Genomic DNA, 24,367 nt, shown 5'->3' on the forward strand with positions numbered 1-24,367 from the left:
TTAAAAAAGAAAAACTGAAATATCACATGGTCATCTCTGGAGAGACCTCCAGCATCTCTGGAGAGACCTGAAAATGGCTGCCCACCAACATTCACCATCCAACCTGACGGGACTGGAGAGGATCTGACAGGAAGAATGGCCGAGGACCCCCAAATCCAGGGGTGAAAAACTTGTTGCATCATTCCCAAGAAGACTCATGGCTGTACTAGCCCAAAAGGGGGCTTCTCCTCAATACTGAGCAAAGGGTCTGAATACTTATGACCATGTGAGATTTCAGTTTTTCTTTTTTAACAAATTTGCAAAAATTTCTACATTTCTGTATTTTTTCAGTTAAGATGGGGTGCAGAGTGGACTTTAATGAGAAAAATTGAACTTTTTAGAATTTACCAAATGGCTGCAATGAAACAAAGAGTGAAAAATTTAAAGGGGTCTGAATACTTTCTGTACCCACTGTATTCCTTTATGTAATCTCCGGTCCTCCCAAGACCTCCTTCTCGCCTCTACACATATTTGTTCCTCACCCAATCGCCTCCAAGATTTCTACCAAATATCCCCCATCCTCTGGAATTCTGTGCCTCAACACATCCGATTACCAACCACATTCGGATTCTTCAGACGGAACCTGAAAACCCATCTCTTCAAGAAAGCTACAGTCTACCATTGCCTCACTGCCACCTCAACACCTCCAGGACCTGCTGAAGTAATTGCTCGATGAGCAGACAACTTTTTGACTGTTATGTAACCCGGGCAAGAGAAGTGGGAACACATGCCAACTGACAGGGATTTTGCTCAGAGAATAATATGTATTTTCCCTTTAGATCAAAATCTGGAAATGACAGCCCAAGCGATCTTCAGACCAAAAATCGAGAGACCAACCGTTGAAAATGTGGCTTTATGGAAAAACAAACAGAATCCACGGATTTACTTTGTTCAGTTGATGAACACTAGCCATTTTTGCATGACAAAGACTACCACTTCTACCAATATATTGGAGACTTGCATGGTGGCTTATAATCTTTTATTTCGTTTATTGCCGCATTGTTTGATAAGAGCCTGTATCTCTGATTCATCTTTTCCCGAAGGCTGGCCACTGTAGAGGAAAGGTGAACTAGACTTACCAGTGTAGATTCACTATATATAAGGCCAGAGAAATATTACTAAGACAGAATCCATAGATGTACCTCCACTGATGTGTAGTGTTGTATGTGATACCTGCCCGTGCAGTGTTGTGATAATTCCAGGGGTTCTCTGTCTTGGTGGTTGCTTCTCTGATATTCCAGACGGATGATGTTTAAAAGCTCCTTGGTGATGACTTAAGTATACTGTATGTACTTAACCTTTGTATGTTAACATGTATGCAATATCAAAATATCATACTATTCCTTTAATTGTGTATTATAAATACAAATGCTTTTATATCGCAAGTGGTTGCTTAAAGCCATATCATTCTGAACTTTAGTGTTAAAAACTTGGCAAAACACCCACGAAAACTTGGAGCTGGCCCTGATTACATTTGTGTTTGATGCAAAACTGGAAAAGCTGCTGGAAGTAGCTCTCATCTCACATTATTTATTATTCTGCACATCGGAGCAGGATCTATGGCCGATCTCCACATATATTCAGCATCACACACAGCTTCTAAAAAGAAGTGATGGCGTCGTTCTTAGTTTTCCCGCATTGCCAGCCCAGTAGCTCTGGATCTTCTCCAGTATGAGGCAGAGGGACAAATATTTTCAAATGACAGAAATCATCTCCAATATCGACCTGCGGAAAGACAGACGGACACGTTACACGGGGGGATCTCCGCTCACTGCTCGGTGCACGCACCGGAGCTTTTATATCAACAGCTCAAAAAGTGAAGGTTACACAGAAATCATCAACCTCGAGGAACAGAAGATTGGAAATGATTCCTGATATAATGTGATCAGTGTGTGACCCCACGTGTCTGTATGTATCCTGACATCCCATAATGTGATCAGTGTGACCCCACGTGTCTGTATGTATCCTGACATCCCATAATGTGATCAGTGTATGACCCCACGTGTCTGTATGTATCCTGACATCCCATAATGTGATCAGTGTATGACCCCACGTGTCTGTATGTATCCTGACATCCCATAATGTGATCAGTGTGACCCCACGTGTCTGTATGTATCCTGACATCCCATAATGTGATCAGTGTGACCCCACGTGTCTGTATGTATCCTGACATCCCATAATGTGATCAGTGTATGACCCCTCGCGGTACACTGAAGGACCTGCCGATGTCAGCGTCGCGTGACCCGTCACATGACTAAATGATGTCAGCGCAGGTCCTTCAGTCCACCGCAAGCTGCCGGCAAGTGAAGACAAGCACACCGGGGGCCATCAGAAGTTAAATATAATGCTTATTTTTTATTTCATTCTTTTTTTACAGGTTCTATGGTACCCGGGTCCGGGGGAGAGTCTCCCGTCCTCCACACCCGGGTACCATCCGCACATTGAAACGCTTGGATTCCGCATGTACAGATGCAGAGAGGAGAGGGGGAATCCATGTGATCTAATGCAAGTCAATGGCGGCGAAAACACAGCACTTCCGCAAAATAAATGGTAGTGCTGCGTTTTTTTCCGCAATGATAATCCGCAGCGGAAATTTCCGCAGCATGTGCACAGCACAGCGGATTATCATTGGGGACCATGGCAAGCCTACCAAGCGTTTTTTAAGCGTTTCCGCAGCGTTTTTGCCGCGCGGAAACGCTTAAAAAACGCATCGTGGACACACAGCCTTAGAGTGGAAAAGCGTATTCACTGTGCACTTTCAAAAATTAGGAGGAAAATCAGTGTGCACAACCAATACAAAAGTCAATTGTACCAAAGAGGGTGCTATATCATGTGGTATACACAACATATAGACGATAAAGAGAAAAGAGCCACATGCAATGACCAGCGCACCTACTTATAACATAGTCAGTTTTATTCCAAGAACTATGAGGACAAAACATTTAAAAGCATTTAAAATAACACAGATGTGGAAAGAGGGATCTGACCCTTACAGTTTTCAAAGCTCCTCTAAGAAGCCACTAATACATTGACAAAGCTCTGTTATGTGATACAAAAAAATACTCTACAAACAGGCAAAATCTTATATTACAATATAAATAAAGAACTGAATATCCAGCAGTGTTGAGCGAATTTGTTCGGCATTTCAAATTTGGGTTCGTCTTCAGGGTTCCGGCTTGTTCGTGACGCGCCCGCTGGGCTGTGGGGTACTCGGCAGCCGGGCCTCTGGTCGCTGGGGGATATCACCTTGACTGGCCCGGTCCGTGATCCAGGGCGGTCAGTAAAAGGGGGGAATAGTTTATAGCGGATTTGGAAAGTTGGTGACGCCACCTGTGGAATGCAGCTAAGGGGTGCCGCCGCTGCGGAGCAGGTCCTCTGGAGCTGGTGTTACGGCATCAGGGATGGTGTGGCTCTCCACAGGTAGAGCTAGCTCCAGGGCAGCGTGGGGTGTAATGGATGGTGGTGCAGGGGAGAGACGGCAGGACGGTCCCGGAGGAAAGACGGACACTCAAACGGGGGTAAGCTTCAGTACCTTTACTGGTGATGGTGCAGGCACGGTCCAGGGTACTCCGGACGAAGGGCGCACTTTTGGGCTTTCCCCAGTGAGTGGGTATAGGGCCTCCTGATCGGTGGCTTTACTCACTAAGCTTCTGGCCTGCCTGGAACTAGGCCTAGCTTGGTTACTGTCTCTCTTTGCACCTGCTGACCTGGTGGTAGGGCCTTTGTGGCACCCCAGGGGTCTGGTTGCCACAGTAATAGGAATATTACGTCTGAGAGCAAGTGGGAGGTTTCTCTGGTCAGGAGCCCTAAGCATGCAACACTGCCCGCCCAGACCTGGGAGGGGAGGAATCTGCCCTTATAAACTGGGTCTGGGGCGGGATTAGGACAGTCAGAGCCTGGAGAGGGAAAGTTACAGCAGGAGCTCTGTAGGAGCTAGGAGCAGAAGACCAGGGGCTGGAAGCTGAGCAGAGCTCGCCCTGGCAGAAGAAACCAAGTACCGGACACCGGAGTCCGAGGCTGTGGGGACTGATATTCACCCAGCAGCAGAAACCAGCCGGCAGGGGATTCCAGGTCCTCTGGCCATAGAAGCCCGGAGGCTCAGTCACAAGGAAGGGACCAGCACCGCCATCCAGGAGCGGAGGCTAACAGAAGGCCCCAAGTCACCAGCCATACGGGTGAGCACCAGACGGTATACTCAGGGACGTGGGCTACTTCTACCCGCTTACAGCAAGGTAGCCAGAAAGAGTGCAGATAGACGGGGAGGCCTACAACTTCACCTGGCCAGGGGAACTCCTGTTTGCTCGCAGACTGACCAGGCCCCTTATGTTAGCCAGTACTCCCGGGAGGGTCTGCCTTAATATCACCAGTAAAGACCCTGAACTGCACTGCAAAGACTCTGAGTCGTTCCTGCTTCATCGCCGCACCAGCACTACTAGTGCTGGGACTCCCGTGCACTATCACCCTCACCATCAACTACACTGCCCTGGGGCTCCACTCTTCCCGTGGGGAGTCACACTACCTCAGCTGCACACACCATCAGCCCCAGTGGTCTGCCTTGCAGCGGCGGTCCGCGCTGACCGCAATCCATGGGTGGCGTAGTCGGACAATTAAATTAAAACCTTACAAATAGACTGCCGCTGGTTTGACCACCCTGAGCCACGGGACCGGGTCGCCGCCACGGAGACTAAAAACCCCAGCATCCCCCAGAGACCTGGTTCCGGGTAACCCACTACACGTGTACGCGGGGCCCAGGGGGCGAGTCAACTTTGGCGTAGTCGGCAGGATTTCGTGCCCGCAACCACCGGGTACTGCGCGCCTTCAAAAGACTGTCATACCTGCCGTGGTGAAGGTCACCGCCATCCGGAGCCGTTTCCCGCCATCCGCAGCTGTTTTCCCGCCATCCACAGTCGTTTTCCCGCCATCGGACGCCATCTTCGGGACGCCGCGCGGGAAGAAGAGGGGCGTGGACGCCGAAAGCGCGCGAGACCCGAAGCTCTGCCCCACGCATCGACACTACGCAAGGTCCTGGAAGGGAGAGAGAGCGACGCTGACGTCACCAGAGCGCGACGCAAGGTCCTCCACCCTGACGATCGTCTGCGGAGCCGCGGCCTACGGAGAAGAAGCAGCAGAAGGTAGGCCACACTTAACTAGGGGGGAGGAAGATGACAGATACGGAGGGACCCTCTACCACCAGCGCGGCCGCTGCCGCAGTAATGCCATTTACAATGCCCTGTATCCCCGGAGCGGCCTGGCTGTCCCAGTACTCAGGGGAGTCGCATACTCTAAGCGACTTTAAAGAGAGACTGTACAGCCTGTTTAAAGTATACCCCCTGACAGAAGGACAAAAAGTGAGCATATTGGTAGGCCAGCTAATCAGGGCAGCCCAACGTGAAGTAAAGTCCTGGTCAGTCCGGGACAAGGAGACTGTAAAAGAAATCTTAACCCGTCTGAGGGACACTTTTGATACCCGTACCTCAGCAAAGATCAAAATTAAATTTTATGGGTGCAAGCAGCGGGCCCAAGACAGTATAAGAGACTATGCTTTGAACTTGCAAGAGGCCCTGGGAGCCATTAAACAGGCAGACCCTGACAGTGTGCGGAATGCAGATGAACTGTTAACTGAGCAATTCATTGAGGGTCTGCGGTCCAAAGCCCACCGAACCCAGTTACGTGCAATGGCCTTGCAGAACCCTGGTTTAGACTTTGCTAAGTTCAAAGACAGGGCCATCCAGGTGCTCCGAGAACCGGCACCGGGTAGCACTGTAACCCACCGGCGCCCTGCTATTACCTATCACCAGGAGGCGGCGCCCTTGTCTACAGAGTCTGTAGGAGCTGGTGCGCAGGCTTTGGATAACAACCCGGCTACAGACCTGCACCATCAGGTCCAAGTCTTAACCAAAAGCGTAGCCGCGCTAACCAGAACTGTGCAGTCTTTACAGGTTTCTCCTCCAGGAAGGATCAAACAGGCCACCAGTCCGGAGGACGTCCCGTGACACCGACAGAGGAGGATCCCATCGTCCAGAGGAAGACCCAGCGACAGATACAACGAGGACGGACAACCCATCTGCCGCCTCTGCAATCAACCCGGACACATGGCAAGGTACTGTCATTTAAACGGGCACAACCTGGGGTAGAGGGCCAACCCCCAGGCATAAGATCATCAGGCCCATCGAACTGGCATGATAAATACGTAGGGGGACGTCCGGTCTTGCCTGTGGTACTGGATGGCATTCCTATGAGTGCCCTACTGGACACTGGGTCACAAGTGACTACCATCCCGTACGTGCTCTTTAAGCGGTACTGGAATGACTCGGACATAACCCGCTACCCAGATGACGACCTGAGTATCATCGCCAGCAATGGTCAGCCCGTGCCGCAGGTGGGATTCAAGGAGGTGACCATTAAAGTTGGTAAAGTCGAACTGGCGGCACAAGGACTGATTATTGTGGACATAGACCGTCATGAGAGCCACCCTAGAATAACCTTGGGAACTAACGTGATTGAAAATTGTCTTGCAGAGGTGATTCTCATTTTACAGCAGGTTGCCAAGAACGCCAGTTCCAGCCAGCAGCGTGTGCTCCAAAAAGAGATCCGGGCACTGATGAAGCGGCAACAAGTTGAACTATCTGGTGGTGAGATAGGTAGCGTGAGAATGTGTGACCCGTTCCCTATTGCCATGCCCCCGAAAAGTGAGATGATGATCTGGTGCCGGGCAGCTATTGGTCTAAGAGGTAGAGACTACAAAGCAATGGTAGAACCCGTCTACTCAGACAGTAGGCCCACCATTTTGACAGCACGGGGGGTGGTCGATGTACGCCATGGGAGGGTGCCCATCCGCATCATAAATATCGGGGAGAGAGAAGTATACCTGCCCCGGTATGCCAAGCTAGCCAAATTGTTCACCATAAACCAAAATTCTGTACAGGCCGTGGAACCCTTGCCCCCATCTCAACCAGAGGTAGGTAACGGCTCTAAGAAACAAATGGAGGACTGGTGTCAGCAACTGCATTTGGGTACTGACTCCACTCCCTCACACCAAAAACAGGGAGTCTACCGGGTGGTTCAGGAGTACGAAAGAGTCTTTAGTAAACACCCGCTAGACTTCGGGCGAGTAAAGGGGGTAGAACATCACATCCCCACAGGAGACCATCCACCCATAAAGGAAAGATACCGACCTGTACCCCCTGCACACTATCAGTATACAAAGGGGATGTTGCGGGACATGAAGGAGGCTGGGGTAATCAGGGACAGCTGTAGCCCCTGGGCAGCTCCACTAGTTCTAGTGAAAAAGAAGGACAACACTATGAGAATGTGTGTAGACTACAGGAAGGTCAACCGTATCACACACAAAGATGCGTACCCGTTACCTAGAATAGAAGAATCTTTAGCTGCATTCAAATCTGCTAACTTCTTCTCCACTTTGGATCTTACTAGCGGGTACTGGCAGGTTCCTGTAGCAGAGGCAAACAAGGAGAAGACCGCATTCACCACCCCGATGGGTCTCAGCGAATTCAATTGTATGCCTTTCGGGCTCTGCAACGCACCAGGAACCTTCCAGCGGTTGATGGAATGCTGTCTGGGACACCGGAACTTCGAGACGGTCCTGTTATACCTGGACGATGTCATCGTTTATTCCAAAACCTACGAGGACCATCTGAAACACCTGGCAGAAGTGTTTGACGCCCTGGCAAGCTATGGCCTAAAGGTGAAACCATCCAAGTGTCACCTGCTGAAACCAAAGGTGCAGTACCTGGGACACGTGGTGAGTGCTGACGGAGTGGCTCCCGACCCCGATAAGATCACCGTGATTAAAGACTGGCCAAGACCCTCCAGCATAAAAGAAGTGCGGCAGTTTCTCGGGTTGGTAGGCTACTACCGAAGATTCATTCCCGGTTTCACCAAACTGGCAGCCCCTATGCAGGACCTCCTGATAGGTCAATCCAGGAAGGCCAAAAACCAGAAGCCGCCCTTCAGGTGGGAAAAGCTGGAAGAGGAGTCCTTCTGCCAGCTGAAGATGGCCCTCACGGGGGATGAAATCCTGGCGTACCCTGACTACAGCCAGCCCTTTATCCTCCACACAGACGCAAGCAACATCGGGCTAGGAGCCGTACTGTCCCAGATCCAGCAGGGGAAAGAACGGGTAATCGCTTACGCCAGCCGAAAACTATGGCCCACAGAGAGAAACCCTGAGAATTATAGCTCATTCAAGCTAGAGTTCCTGGCGGTGGTGTGGGCAGTGACCGAATGTTTCAAGCATTACCTTGCCTCTTCCAAGTTCACCGTGTACACGGATAACAACCCGTTGACACACCTGGACACTGCAAGGCTTGGTGCCCTGGAGTAGAGATGGATGGCCCGCCTGTCCAACTATGAATTCACCATCAAATACCGGGCGGGACGCTCAAATGCCAACACGGATGCCCTGTCCAGAATGCCAAACTTACCGGACGTGGGGGAAGATCCAGAAGATCTGGAAGAAGTCGAACTCCCTGCGTTCCACCGTCATGGGATTACCCTGTATTCCCACCGTGTGAAGGACAGGCGCTCTGCTATGTTCAATCCCTTACCCCACTACAGCTGGGCGGAGACACAAGACAATGATCCCGCAGTCCGTCTGGTGAAGGAAATGCTGACACAGGCTGATGCCTGTCTTGACCCAGACGCTCCGGAGGAGACCAAGCAACTGTGGAAGGAGAAAAGTAAGCTGTTTCTCTACAGGGAGAAGCTGTGCCGGAGAATGGTCAACTCTCGAACACATGAGCTGACCTGGCAGGTAGTGGTCCCAAGACGAGATGCGGCTATGGTTCTGGAGGCATACCACAACGGAGCAGAACACTTCGGATGGAAAAAGCTGGAGTTCTTGTTGCGTGAACGGTTCTACTGGATAGGCATGAGAGGAGCCATTGAGAGGTGGTGCAGAGACTGTGGCCCGTGCAACCTAAGAAGGAACGACCGTGCCAGCCAGAAGACTCCCCTGCAGTCCATCATCACCAGGCAGCCACTGGAACTGGTAGCCCTGGACCATGTGAAACTGGCTCCAAGCAGATCTGGGTACATCTACGCCCTCACCATCGTAGATCACTACTCCCGGTTCCTGGTGGTGGTCCCTGTCAAGGACTTAACGGCTCAAACAGCAGCTAGAGCCTTCCAGCAGCACTTCTGCCATCCACATGGGTATCCGGAGCAAGTGTTGACGGACCAACGACCAGCCTTCGAAGCGGAGGTCTTCCAGGAGTTCTGCAACCTGTATGGCTGCAAGAAGATAAGAACAACGCCCTATCACCCTCAGACCAACGGACTATGTGAGAAAATGAACCAGGTGGTGATAGACTTGCTAAAAACGTTGCCCCTGGAAGAACGCAGTCTGTGGCCTGAAAAACTGCCTGATTTGGTGGACTTGTACAATCACATCCCCGTAGGCTCCACCAACTGTACCCTGGCTTACCTAATGAGAGCAAGACCTGGTAAGCTGCCTATTGACCTGGATATGGGAGTCCTGACACCTGAGGACACCTCGCCAGAGGCAGACTGGGATACAGAACGGCAGCAGCAGTATCGGAAAGTACAGGAGAGCGTCGAGCGGAGTCTGTCTCACGCAAGAGAAAGGCTAGAAAAGGTTTATAACCAGTATGCTCCCGCTGTTTCCCTGATGCCTGGAGAGCAGGTCTTGAAGAGAAAGAGGCGGCTCCACAAGTTGGACGACCAGTGGGAGAAGGACCCGTACACCGTACTGCCCTCAAGTCATGAGAACCCAAAAGTATGTATCATCAGTAAGGACAGAGGAGAGACCACAGCCATTGTCTCCAGAGACCACCTGAAGAAGTGTCCCGAGCAGCTGCAAAGCCCTGAAGAAGATCAAGAAAACCCTCAACCCGCAGAGGAAAGGGAAGAAATGATCAGTACCGTACTCGGAGACTTTCCCCGGTCCTGGACTCAGATTAACGGCGCAGTCGTGGTGCCCGTCCTCACATTTCTACAGCCAGCCCCAGAAGAGCCTACAGAAGAACAGGTAGTGTCAGAAGAGCAGCCGGCCCAGGAGGCAGAAGAACCCATACCAGCAGCCCAGGAGAATCAACCCTCTGCTAGTAGTGAGCCTGCCGTGCCCCTAGTAAGCCAAAGAGTACGCAGAAAGCTGCCAGACCTACCCGCAACACCTCCTGCACCCTGTAGTGCAGAACCAGATAGTGGGTTGAAAAGGTCCACCAGGAGCACTAGAGGACAAATGCCTGCTCACTGGAGAATCTAAACTGTAATATATATTTACCTGTACATACGTAAATATTGAAAAAGGTTTATGTTTTGTTACCTGGGTACTAATTATGTTTCTCTAGTTACCCTTCAGGTTTATTTGGACTGACAGGTTATGGACGCTGAATAACCGGAACTACATGTAGATAGTTGCACCTTGGTGCCTCTTGCGAAGATGGCCGCGGAAGAGAAAACCTGTCTGGCATGGCCTCCTTGTGGCCCAAAGTAGCTAGTCTCAGCCTTGCAGCCATGCCCAGGGCCAACGCTTGGGGTTTGCTTTGGACAGGTCCCCTACTCTGTGCCAAGACTTCACCTTGTTGGGTGATATGGACACCCGGTTACGGACATGCCGTAACCTCTAAAGACTAAAGCTTCTTGTATATATGTTGTTGTATTATTGTTTATACCCTGTATTTGTGTTTTCTTAAAAATGTGTTTAGTCCCGGAGTACTAAAATTCACTAGGGGGGAATGTGGCACCCCAGGGGTCTGGTTGCCACAGTAATAGGAATATTACGTCTGAGAGCAAGTGGGAGGTTTCTCTGGTCAGGAGCCCTAAGCATGCAACACCGCCCGCCCAGACCTGGGAGGGGAGGAATCTGCCCTTATAAACTGGGTCTGGGGCGGGATTAGGACAGTCAGAGCCTGGAGAGGGAAAGTTACAGCAGGAGCTCTGTAGGAGCTAGGAGCAGAAGACCAGGGGCTGGAAGCTGAGCAGAGCTCGCCCTGGCAGAAGAAACCAAGTACCGGACACCGGAGTCCGAGGCTGTGGGGACTGATATTCACCCAGCAGCAGAAACCAGCCGGCAGGGGATTCCAGGTCCTCTGGCCATAGAAGCCCGGAGGCTCAGTCACAAGGAAGGGACCAGCACCGCCATCCAGGAGCAGAGGCTAACAGAAGGCCCCAAGTCACCAGCCATACGGGTGAGCACCACACGGTATACTCAGGGACGTGGGCTACTTCTACCCGCTTACAGCAAGGTAGCCAGAAAGAGTGCAGATAGACGGGGAGGCCTACAACTCCACCTGGCCAGGGGAACTCCTGCTTGCTCGCAGACTGACCAGGCCCCTTATGTTAGCCAGTACTCCTGGGAGGGTCTGCCTTAATATCACTAGTAAAGACCCTGAACTGCACTGCAAAGACTCTGAGTCGTTCCTGCTTCATCACCGCACCAGCACTACTAGTGCTGGGACTCCCGTGCACTATCACCCTCACCATCAACTACACTGCCCTGGGGCTCCACTCTTCCCGTGGGGAGTCACACTACCTCAGCTGCACACACCATCAGCCCCAGTGGTCTGCCTTGCAGCAGCGGTCCGCGCTGACCGCAATCCACGGGTGGCGTAGTCAGACAATTAACTTAAAACCTTACAAATAGACTGCCACTGGTTTGACCACCCTGAGCCACGGGACCGGGTCGCCGCCACGGAGACTACAAACCCCAGCATCCCCCAGAGACCTGGTTCCGGGTAACCCACTACACGTGTACGCGGGGCCCAGGGGGCGAGTCACCTTCTCTTGGAGATCACTCTCCCTGGACGCTGGGGCCTCCGCGACTCCTAGCCCTGGTACTGTAATCAGCATTAGATGAACCTGGGACCTGTAGTCCTCCAGGGGTTCCGGTGGTTCCTACTGGGTGTAAAGGGTCCCTGTAGGTGCTGACCCGGTGTCCAGTATATATCTCGGGGTGAGCCTGTTATGCTCCTCTGCCCCCTCGCTACTTCTTCCTTCTCCTCTCGCCTTCGGCCACTCAAGGCCCTCACTAGGCCTTCAAACGTGCTGTAGGCCTTGGCTCGCCTTAGCACAGCAGCCTGCGTGCTGCTCTCTCACTGAGCACACTAAACTCTAAACTAGACTCTAACTCAAACTGAGCTGCCTGGTTCCACCCTCCCTTTATATATCCCTAACGGGGGGCCTCTTGTGGAGAAGTCCATCCGTGCACCCTTCTGGGTTCTGTGGCACCAATGCGCAGCAGGGCGCCACATTCGCGCCAAAAAATCGTCTCCTCCCATGAACATCCCTGATTTGCCACGCTGTCACGCAGACAAATCACTGATGTTCGTGGGCGAAGCAGATTTTTTGGCGCGAACAAGCCGGAACCCCGAAGATGAACTCGAATTTGAAATGCCGAACAAATTCGCTCAATACTAGTATCCAGTAACAAAACTATAGATCATGCCACTAATGATGAGAGAAAGAGCTAGAGCAGTAATCTTGTCTACCTAGTGAGCTCCACTATGACATGACCATAAAGCACCCTATAGATGTTATGAGCACCCAAGTTTATACAGTACAGCCTGCAAGGACCCAATGGGTCATAGCCATGACACAATTTCTAAAAGTGAAAGTCTCATAGTGTAATAAATAGATACATGAAATACCCAATCAGGGCAAGTGTGCATGTCAGACTATGTCTAAATAGCACTCGTCTGCGTAGCACATGTGCCGTCCCAGGGTCTGATCCAGTCCCGGCCTCCGTTTCATTCACTCAGTGTGCTGTCAGGGAAATGTAGAGTCCCACACAACAGGCACTTGTCCACGTGTCAGTGGTTAAGTGGAACTTCCAAGTAACTGCGTTGGTCAGGGCATGAGTTGTTATGTTATGGGACAAGTACTTGTGTAAGGTGGGGATGGCACACCGGGAGAAATAATGGTAGCTGAGGAGCAAGGACCAAGGGACTGCTGCCGCCATGATATTGTGGAAAGCCTCATCGTCCACAGGCCTAACCGGTAACATTTCCACGGCAAGTAGTCTGGAAATGTGGGCGTTTAGTGTTTGGGCCTGTGGGTGGGTGGATGCCTTTTTCCGCATGTGTTCCAAAGCTTGGGGTAGGGACAGGTAAACAATGCACTGGGAAAAGGAAGTGGATGTGGTTTCCAATGGTACTTGAGAAGATCCAACAACAGGTGCAAGGCGGGAGGCATTGGTGTCTGCGCATTGGACAGAGGATGGACAAGCACTTAGTAGATGGGATGAGGCAGTGGTGTAACCTGCAGAAACTGATTGTGGACCTAGGTGTTCTGTCCACCTAGTCAGTTGCTTGGATGACATGTGCCTGAGCATGATGGAGATGGTCCAGCATTAGCAATATTTGCAGATGATACTAAACTTAGTAAAGTAGTTAATACAGATGAGGATAGGGCACAGCTACAGGAGGATTTAGATAAATTGGGGAGTTGGGCAAAAAAATGGCAAATGGGGTTCAATGCCGATAAATGTAAGGTCATGCACATGGGAAAGAAAAACAGCAGTCACCCATACATATTAAATGGGAAACCGTTGGGGAAATCTGACATGGAGAAGGACCTGGGCGTCTTGGTTAATAGCAAATTAAATTGGAGTGCCCAGTGTCAGGCAGCAGCTGCGAAGGCAAATAGAGTCATGGCATGCATCAGAAGAGGAATAGGGGCATATGATGAGAACTTTGTTCTTCCTCTGTATAAAGCGCTGGTAAGGCCGCACTTAGAATATTGTGCACAGTTCTGGGCTCCGGTGCTCAGGAAAGACATATTGGAGCTAGAGAGGGTACAAAGGAGGGCGACTAAGGTAATAAAGGGAATGGAGGGACTAGAATACCCAGAGAGGTTGTCAAAATTAGGCCTATTTACATTGGAAAAGAGAAGGCTTAGGGGAGACCTCATAAACATGTATAAATACATCAGGGGGCAGTACAGAGATCTCTCCCATGACCTGTTTATACCAAGGATGGTGACAAAGACGAGGGGGCACACTATGCGTCTGGAGGAAAGGAGGTTCCTGCACCAGCATAGAAGGGGATTCTTTACGGTCAGAGCCGTGAGACTCTGGAACTCTCTGGGAGAGGAAGTGGTGATGTCCAACTCACTTAATGAGTTCAAGAGAGGCCTGGACGCCTTTCTGGAGAACAATAAAATTACATCTTATGTTTAGTGATAGTTAATTAATCCAGGGATTTAATCTGACTGCCAGATTGGAGTCGGGAAGTGAATTTTTCCTCAATGATGTAAATTGGCCTATACCGCATGTTTGTTTGTTTTTTGCCTTCCCCTGAATCAACGCTGTGGAATAGCTGCAGTGCACAAAAAATAGGCTGAACTGGATGGACGCTTGTCTTTTTTCGGCCTTATAAACTATGTAAACTATGTAACTATGGTCAGGCTGGTAATGGTATGGACCCTGCTGATCTTGGTATGGCACAGGTTGCAAATGACCATTTTCTTGTCTTCCGCACTTTCAGTAAAAAAAGTGCCAGACTGGGGAACACCTAAATCACTGCATGTTATCTGGCCGTGTGTGGGTGCTCTGGGGCACAGTTGCCCGCCTTTTCCCTCAAGCCACCCTACTGCCTTGGCCAGCCTGTTGTGGTGCTGCGGATCCTTTTCTGTCTGCGCTGCTGCGCTCGCTCTGGATGGCATCTTCCCAGGTTGGGTCAGTGACTTCATCGTCTACCACCTTGTCTTCCACTTCCACACTCAAGTCAACAAGTCAAGAGGACCAAACTACATGACTTGTAGGCAACTGTGTCTCATCATCATATCATATAACTCTTAAGACACTGATTGCCATTCGCCTCCGTTGTCTTCTTCTGATCATGGTTTCTCAAATATTTGGGCATCACTACACACCATCTCTTTATGTCCCTCTTGAAACGTGCAGGGCAAGAGGCCAGAATCAATAAATGGAAATGTAAAGAGCTACTCAGAGTGTCCAAGTATGGGATCACTTGTCTCCTGGTACTCGCCATGTTGGGAGGAAGGAGGATCCGTGTGAGGATTATATGGTTGAGACTCTTGGCTAGTGAGACTGGACCATCTGGAAGACAGGGTGGTGCTGTGAAACAGACTGGAAGTATTATCTGCAATCCAGTCAACCACCTGTTCGCACTGTTCTGGCTTCAAGAGTGGTGTTCTGCACCCCCTAGCAAAGTGAGACAGGAAGATAGGTCTCGTGGATAAGCGTGTTTGTTGTGCTCCTGCAGCAGGTACAGTTTCACCTGTGCCATGGCTTAGGCTTCTGCGTGTACCATCAGCAGCATGTCCACTTTCCTGTTCCTTACTGCACGCCTTGAGCACTTCAAATTAGATATGCAGTTAACAGCGGTATTAATAGAGATTACAATAGAATAGATGGTGCCCTGATAAGGATTTTTTTTCTTCAGCAATGCCTGTAATACACTATCCTTTCTCTATCAGCTATCTCTACACTAAATAATACAGCTCACAGCGGTATTGAATTCAATTGATGAAGCCCTGATATGGATTGTTGGTTTTAGGTTTCTTCAGCAAGGGCTATAACGCTCACTTTCCCTTCAGCAGCGACTCTCCCTGCTCTTTTTCTGGGTACTGTGCAGAGAGCATCGCGTCAACAAGTCTTATATAGACCCAATGACGTGATGCAGCCAGCAAATCACAGTAATGCCAGTAGCCAACATGACTATGGCATTACCATGATTGGCAGGCAATCCCCGCATGATTAGTGGCTGAAAAACAGTCGCGAAACATGCGGGAACTCGAGCATGTGCACGAGCACCAGGAATAACTCGATCAAGTACCGAGAAGTGCAGAGCAGGCTCGCTTATCACTAATTCTGAACAGTCACCAGAAACAGAAGATAAGCCTTAAAGAAGTTGTCCACTATTTTGACATTGATGCAATATCCATAGGATAGGACATCAATGTATGATCGCCCGGGGTCCCTCACGTGGCACCCCCGCCGATCAGCTGTTATCGGTGCCAGCGGCAGCTGGCCTTACCTGCAGTGCTTGGCCATCCATCTGTTGTGGCCGCCGCGGGGTACTGCACATCCGCCTCCCATTCAACTGTGGCGGCCACTACAACTTGACAACCAGGCACCGCAGGTAAGGACTTCCGGACAGCAACCGCCGCCGCTGGCACCGATAACAGCTGATCGGTGGGGGTGCCGCGTGCGGGACCACGGCTGTCACGGGTGTGTTAGAGGTGACAGGCAGTCGCCCTGCAGTTGGTTACAGGAGATCTCTACGTTTGGCATTACAGACATCTTCTTAGATGAGAGGCTGTCTTTAGGACCCAGCGGCTACCTTTCTCTGGCTAATTAGCTCTCTGGCCTGCGTGTATAGTGTATAGTTTTTATATAATGTTCCTGACGCCACCTGTGGTATGCGGCAAAGGGAGCTGCCGCTGCGGAGCAGGTCCTCTGGAGCTGATGTTAGTGCAGCAGAGTTGGTTTAGCTCTCCACAGGTAGAGCTTAGCTCCAGGGCATTGCAGGAATGTTATAGATGAAGTAGGTGTGTAGAGTGGTGCAGGGGATGATGGCGCAGTAATAATTCGCAGAGACCTATGGGGTGCAGTCTTCAGGGTTTTACTCACGATTTTTAGACTCCAAGTTACCAGGGCCAGGGTAACTTCCCACGTCGTCCTGTGCTTACTCAGGGAGAGGTTCAGCAAACCCGCAGGTACCTCCGGAGTACATAGCGGGACCCCCTTCTGTGTGTTCCTTCTGGCCATCTCCCTGCACCTCACACCCAGTGTCCCAAGCCAGTGACCGCGGACCTTGTCGGGCGACGTCTTCTCTGTCCCCTGGGTCCTCTATGGCCACCTTTTTGGTGAGTTAGATGTGGCTTTTGGCTGCAGCACCTGAAATGCTGCACCCTCCGGTTACCTAGTTGAGACTTGAAGAACTCTGCTAGTTTAGGGGCCGTTCCCGTTCTGCGGCTCAATCCCTCCACTGCCTTGTAGATTCGGGCGTACGGGTGGCCTCCAGCACTGCCTGTACCCCTGGGATCCTTTCTGCTTTACTGGAGCCTTCCTTCCTGCTCCTCTCCTCTCTTCTTTCTGTCCTGGGCCTCTCTCACTAGGCCCTCCTCCTGAGCAGAGCTCCTGCTCCACACACTCTCCTCCTCTGACTGAAGTGAACTCCCAAGATGGCTTCTCCTTTTTATATCCTCCTTCTCAAGTGCTCCCCTAAACTGCTTCCTCCACCCACACCCACTACATGGTTCCCCCTACTTTGGTTCCCCCCCACTCCAGCCAGTGACAGGGCTCAGTAGAGGAGCAGCTCATCTTGCCCCTCCTGCTGGTCTGGAGTAGTGTAGTGTTGGATGCAGGGGTTAGGGTCCCGGGCAGTACTCCTTTCTTACCTGAGAGTGAGATACCACACCTCTGGGGCGCAGAGGGGGGCGCCACAATGCCATATCCTACGGATAGGGCATCAATGTCAGTAGTGGACAACCCCTTTAAGCTTCCTCTTAAAGGGATCCTGTCACAGGATGCACCTGATTCATAGTTTGGGCAGCATGAATCATGTGGCAGGTTCTTTTTAATTTTTTGAGCAATGTAATATTGGATTATTGCTATTCATTATTACTTCACTATTTTAGTAGAAGGAATAAAACATTGGATGTTCTTTAACTTCATAAGTGAATTGTCTCAGTGATTATATGATTCTTAGTTACCAGATAAGATTTCTCTACTATTTACAAAGTGCCCCCTGCTGGACACTTATCACCCCTGGCCCATCAGGATCACATGGACTCCTTTCTTTTATGAGCCACCAGGACCCGGCTTTGTAGATCACTTACCTTCACTAGGTAGTTAGTTCCGGCCACAACTTGACTTCTGAAACGCCAAACCACAAACTTTGCGGCATTTTTCCCGGATTGTTTTAGAAACTGAGCTTTTACCTGATCACAAAAAAAAGACAAAAGAAGAAAATAATAAAACCCCTTAGTAGTTTATATGTAACCACATGTCCAGTATATGTTGTGTGAATGACGCCAGACACAAGGACTGGATGTTTTCTCTTGTCATCTGAGATGGACTGAAAATCAGAAGTATGGAGGAGTGGTGTGAACGTCTCCGCAGTCGGCTCTATGACGGTCATCTGATAGTGGAGAGATGGTGGATACGAACGGTTGAACGGACAAGGTGTCGTCGGCTCTTTCTCGAGCATAGTCTACAATAATGAGCCTGTCACAAATGAGTTGGCACTGTATGATGAGAGCTGTAGAGCTGAACTAGGGTTCTGTTGGGCTGCTTCGGTCCTCCTCCTCCTCCTCACTCTGTGTCTCACCTTAGGTTAAGTATCGACAGGTAAGTATGTATAACAATTGGCGAGCCGGACTTCCCTTTGGCCAAAACAAGTACATATTCAAAATGAAGATCTGAGGGAATGGACGCTCCCCAGGAGGTGATGAATCTCCATATCCTGAAAATGGAAGGTAGGCCTCCATTTTTAATGACAGAGAAAAGCATCCCCTATATGCTACCTGGAGCTGAGACAAATGACCCAACTAAGCAAAACGAGCCAAAATGCTCTCTACTCAAGATTTCCTGTCTCATGAAGGTGAAGGGTGGAGAAGGGCGGAGATAGATGGAAAATAAGCAGCTTGGAAGGTGTACTTAAAACATTAGCACCAAGTGCCTGGACTTGGCTTGAATAGTCATTCTGACAGAGCCCCTTGGCAATCTATGGTGTTTTCTGGGTTGTGCTCCGGCTCCTCCACTTGCTGCACTGTTTTAGCAGCCGAACGAATGGGAAAATGCTGATGTTATCGGGTGTATGCCGCTCCTGAACGAGCTCTGAAGCCAGTCCATAAGTGTAAGAGCAGAGTGTGGCTGAATTCACACGACTGAGCCAATCTCACATCCAACCTCAATGGCCCGGACAGGCTACCAAAAAAAAATCTCAAGGCCCTTTTGTGGGCAAATTTTGGCCACGTGCATTCAGCAACACCTGTTGGTCTCACCTAAGGCTGAGGGGCATTAATGGCTCCACAACCCTCAACATCAGCTGCAGTTGTCACTTAGGAACGAAGAAGATGTGGAGACGAGAGACCAGACATCACTTTACGGAGAGGAGACCAGAAGAATAAAACACAATTTTCCCATTCATGCTGCTCCTAGAACTGTACAGAAACCTTTATAGGTCTGCTGTGCAGAGATGTCAGAAGTTGTGCAGGATCCAACCTGCTGACAGCCTCCCTACAAGGAGCTTATGCCAAGATGTTACTCACCGAGTCACAGGCAGCTTGTGCTTCTTCATTCGCCGGCTTTTCTGGGCCAAATCCACCAACCATATATGATTCAGCCATCCTGAGTGCGAGCTCTGCGGACCGAACTTAGAACGTGCAGACACCTGCTTATATTTCCATGGAGCGAACCACTCAGTAATGGGAGGGGGTTATCTGACCTCAAGGAACACATGTTCCTGTGTATTAATCTATGAATTTGGCTCCCCCTCTCGGCACATTGGTTGGAGCCGGTTACACCTGTACTTCTCAGGTGCGGCTGATGGGAAAGGTAGAGAAGCTGCTCGTACACGACTGATGGAAGAGATATCCACATTATTCATTAGCTATAAATGCATCTTTATTAATGAGACTGTAATTAATCTTAACCTCTCAGTATCTGAGTCAGGGAAGCAAATGATGAAACCTTTAGAGACGTGACAATGTGGGCCAATGAAAAGACATGGAAATATGGAGGGAAAAAAACTGGAAAACTTACATTACATGGAAAGAAATACTGGGAGACATGTCTTAATCATTGAATTATTTTATTTTTTTCAGCTTCATTGCCCATGGTCTATATTATCTAGCTCCCCACTCCGGTGTTGAACATCTAGCCCCATTGCCCCCATTATATAACTGTGGCGCCCCTGCGGGTTCAGTCACCACAGAGGTACTGCATCTCACCCAGAGGTGTGGTATCTCACTCTCAGGTAAGGATAGAGTGCTGCCCGGGACCCTGTGGCGCCCAGCTGCGCTTGGTACCACAGATCCTAGAAGGGTGCATTAAAGGAATCCTCCACAAGAGGCCCTCATAAACATTCACACATCTCCACCGTCCACCTCAGACCAGCAGAGGGAGCCCGTTAGGGATATAAATAGGGAAGGTGGAGCTAGGCAGCTGGTGATTCAGCAGTTCCTCTGGAGAGTTCAGCAAGTACAGACCTGAATACAGAGTCGAGCTCAGTTAGTCTGGAGTGCACAGAGAGTGAAAAGCTGTGTGTGCAGAGAAGCACGTAGGTTGCTGTGTAGGCAAGCTAGGCCTCCAGCGGTCCTGAAGCCCAGTCTAGACTCAGGAGCTCAAGTAAGTGAGCCCAAGGTGTGCCGACGCCTGTAAGAGCGGTGAAGAGATGCAAGCTGCCGTTACTGTGAGTAGCCTAGTGAGGGCCCGAGCGTGGCTGAAGGCGAGTGGAAAGTGAGTAGCAGTGGGGGCTGAGGAGCTTACCCAGCTCACCCCGAAACATATACCGGACACCGGGTCCGAGCTTACCGGGATCTCTACGACCCAGTAAGGCATAACTGGAATCCCTGGAGAACTACAGGTCCCAGGTTCACCAGAGAGCTGATACGTAACAGAGCCAGGAGACACATATGCCCCATAAGCTGGGAGCGTGCACTCCAAGAGAAGGCCCTACCACAACGTCAGCCGGTGCAGGACAGAGATAAAGTTAGGCCTAGCTTCAGGCAGGTCAGAAACTTACTATGCAGAGGCAAGAAACAGGAGGCCCTACACCCGCTCATTGGGGAGGATCCTGATATGCACCCTTCAACCTACAGTGCTCCGGGGAGTGCCTGAACTACCACCAGTAAAAGGTACTGAAGTGACTACCGTGTCCGTCCCTGTTCTTGCTCTGACCCGGCTGGGTCTCGCCTGTCCTGCATCCCCTCATCATACACTGCCCTGAGGCCTAGCTCCACCTGTGGGGAGCAATACCATCAAGCTGCCTTTTCACCGGCCTCAGTGGACTGCCGCAGCGCTGGTGATTCTCACCAGAAAGGATGATGAACCATGAGGATCCTAAGTCTCCTCCAGAGTGTACTCCAGCATCCGGCACAAACATCTCAGAAATGTGAGTAGATTATGGGGTCATTACTGGGAGCTCCAGGCTGATATATGTGCACAACACCAAATATAGGACATAAGTACCCTAATATGAAATGCAGCATCCACCGCCCCATGATCAGCGGTCATTGTGCTATTGCATTTAGAAACCTCTGGTGATAACAGCCTTTAATTACAGCCGGTCATGCATTGTTAGTGCTGCTCACTGCAGGAGGGATGTAGTATTACATGCCGGCCATTCTTAGTAGTTGTTTTCCGCTCTGCTCCATACATGGTAGATATAAGCTGCAGACCTTCCCCACTATGACTTTCATATGTCCTATTAGATGCTACAGTCGGTGTTCTTCTAGTGAGACAATCCTTTTATATGAAGTTTACTTGTGATTTACACGTGTTTCTTCTTCCAAACAGGCAGAAAGAATCTTTTCCTGAATCTGACAGAGACGATGCTATAAGCCGCTTGCCGTCCTCGTCCCCATTGTCAGGTATGTTCGGGCCTATAACACCAGAAGCGTGAATGTTGCCATCAAGGGTGAAATATTTGCACATGGTTTTCCTGTAATAGGTCTCCTATGTTACCCATGCTCCATGGATCCCAATTATGTTGCCCATGGGCCCATACTGGATCTATTTCCTCACATTTTGTACAGTTTTCTCATGGATTCTGTCATTATAATGAGACATCGGCTCCTAAAGTAGAATATGGCTCATTAGGGGTGCACCACATGGCGGCACACAGGGCGCTTACTGCTCTGCATTAGTGACACATCTAATGCCCCTCAGACGAGGTCATGTCCGGTATATAGGACTCATTCTGCCCTATGATGTGATATCAGATTATCAGGACTATAGGGGACAGGACTAGAGCAATCCTACTATATACAGGAGAGATACTGTAACGGGTCTGGGAGGCGGAACCTCTGAGCTACTATACAAGGGGGCGGTCCTTGTAAGGGAGCGGGTGGCGACCAGGGAAGACGGGCAGGAAGTCACAGCAGGTGACCGGGACAGTCTCTGAGTGAACGGGCTGGAGGTCACGGCAAGTGACCGGGGCAGTCTCTGGATGAACGGGCAGATGGTCACGGCAAGTGACCGGGGCAGTCTCTGGATGAACGGGCAGATGGTCACGGCAAGTGACCGGGGCAGTCTCTGGGTAAAGGGTTGGTACGACCTGTGGCGGCTGATGATAGACGTGAGCTCCCAGGTGAGCAGGCGAGAGTCTCTGGATGAACGGGTGGTCACAGCATGTGACGGCGGAGCCTCCAGGAAGACCAACAGACAGGCGGCAGAAGAGCGCTCCCAGGTGAGCGGGCAGAAGTCTCTGGACAGGCGGGTGGTCACAGCACGTGACGGCAGAGCCTCCAGGTAGGCTAGCAGACAGGCAGCAGATGAGCGCTCCCAGGTGAGCGGGCAGGAGTCACTGGACAGGCAGGTGGTCACAGCACGTGACGGCGGAGCCTCCAGGTAGGCTAGCAAGCAGGTAGCAGATGTGTGCTCCCAGGTGAGCAGGCAAGCTGGTCCATAGACAGACTGACAGGAGTTGGAAGGCAGACCGTCGGACCTCAGACTAGCAGACAGGTGGCTGGAGTGCGCTCCCAGGTGAGCGGACAGGCTGGTCCTTAGACAGACTGACAGGAGTAGTAAGGCAGACCGTCGGACCTCAGACTAGCAGGCAGGTAGCAGATAATTAGGCAGGAATAAGACAGCAAGCTGGCAGGAATCTGGCAGGTATCTGGCAGGTAACTGGCAACGGGACCTGAGGGCTGAAGCAGAGTAGTGAACAGTGCAACAACATTGCTCGGGCACCTCCATTTTGGAGGAGGTGCCTTATATATGGTGAAGTCCTCCGGCCATTGGCCGGGGACTCCTTAGGACGGCGTGCGCGGCCCCTTTAAGAGGGAGGGAGAGCGCGCGCGCGCGCCCTAAGCACAGTGGCCGGGAAGGAGCGCGCGCTGCCAGCAGAGCGGGAGGAGGACGCCGGGCACGGAGCAGAGAGGTGAGGGGAACAGCGTCCCTGCCTAGCAGAGGGCAGGGACGCCGGCGCTACAGTACCCCCCCCTTTAGGCCCCCCCTTTTTTAGGCCAGACAGAAATTTAGCTAGGATAAGAGGGGCATGGATGTTCTCCCGGGGCTCCCACGTTCTCTCCTCAGGACCAAACCCCTTCCAATCTACTAGAAAAAAGGTCTTTCCTCTTACCCTTTTGGTGGCAAGAATGTTCTCTACCTCAAACTCATCCTCAGCAGAAACCGGAGCAGGAGGCGTACCTGTAGACTTGGAAAAAGAGTTAAGTACCACAGGTTTGAGGAGAGATACATGGAAGGAGTTAGGGATCCGTAAGTTGGCCGGGAGTTTCAATTTATAGGCCACCGGGTTGATCTGACTGATGACCTCCAGAGGACCGATGAACCGAGGCCCTAACTTGTAAGAAGGTATCTTGAGTCGGACATATTTAGATGAGAGCCAGACTTTATCTCCAGGACGAAATTGTGGAGGATCCAGGCGTTTTTTGTCAGCGTGTCTTTTCATCCGTTCGGACGACTGAAGGAGTGCGGATCGGGTACTCTCCCAAATGGAGGAAAATTTGCTAACGAGAGATTCCGCAGCCGGGTTGTCCACAGAGGTGGAGACAGGAAAAGGAATCCGAGGATGCTGACCGAAGACTACAAAAAACGGGGATTTGGAGGAGGATTCGCTCTCGTGATTGTTATAAGAGAACTCGGCCCATGGTAGGAGATCCACCCAGTCTGAATGATGGGCATTAACGAAGTGCCGGAGGTAACTGGTCAGGTTCTGATTGATCCGCTCCACTTGACCATTGGACTGTGGGTGGTAAGCGGAAGAGAAGTCCAGGGTGACGTCTAGCAGTTTACAAGTGGCTCTCCAGAAACGTGAGGTGAACTGTACCCCACGATCCGACACGATGTGGAGGGGCAGGCCATGAAGACGGAAGATGTGGCGGATAAAGTCTTTAGCCAGCTCGGGTGCAGACGGGAGGGCTGGCAGGGGAATAAAGTGAGCCATCTTGGAAAAGCGATTGGCGACCACCCAAATGACCGTACAACCGGCGGAGACGGGGAGATCAGTTGTGAAGTCCATAGCAATATGCTGCCAGGGGGCAGCAGGCACAGGAAGCGGAAGGAGGCGACCGGCTGGCAGATGTCTCGGGACTTTGTTGCGGGCGCAGGACACACAGGCAGAAACAAAGTCTATTACGTCCTTGTGCAGGGTAGGCCACCAGTAGTGCCGGGCAATAAGCTGGAGGGTCTTTT

General features: G+C 50.9%; 1 protein-coding gene across 1 annotated transcript; it reads right to left on the reverse strand.

Annotated features, from left to right (window-relative positions):
• Positions 1 to 1,369: 1,369 nt before the first annotated feature.
• LOC141240581 (leukocyte cysteine proteinase inhibitor 1-like) lies at positions 1,370 to 19,442 on the reverse strand. The gene is made up of 3 exons (XM_073668670.1): positions 19,261 to 19,442; positions 17,827 to 17,928; positions 1,370 to 1,764 (listed from the first exon to the last, which is right to left on the reverse strand). Exons 1-3 carry the CDS (start codon positions 19,336 to 19,338, stop codon positions 1,639 to 1,641), a joined length of 306 nt encoding a protein of 101 aa, XP_073524771.1. The 5' UTR covers positions 19,339 to 19,442; the 3' UTR covers positions 1,370 to 1,638.
• Between the last annotated feature and the right edge of the window lie 4,925 nt (positions 19,443 to 24,367).

This window comes from Phyllobates terribilis, unplaced genomic scaffold, assembly GCF_046119375.1.
Source record: "Phyllobates terribilis strain yellow unplaced genomic scaffold, ASM4611937v1 Scaffold_2__4_contigs__length_985480577, whole genome shotgun sequence".
NCBI lineage: Eukaryota > Metazoa > Chordata > Amphibia > Anura > Dendrobatidae > Phyllobates > Phyllobates terribilis.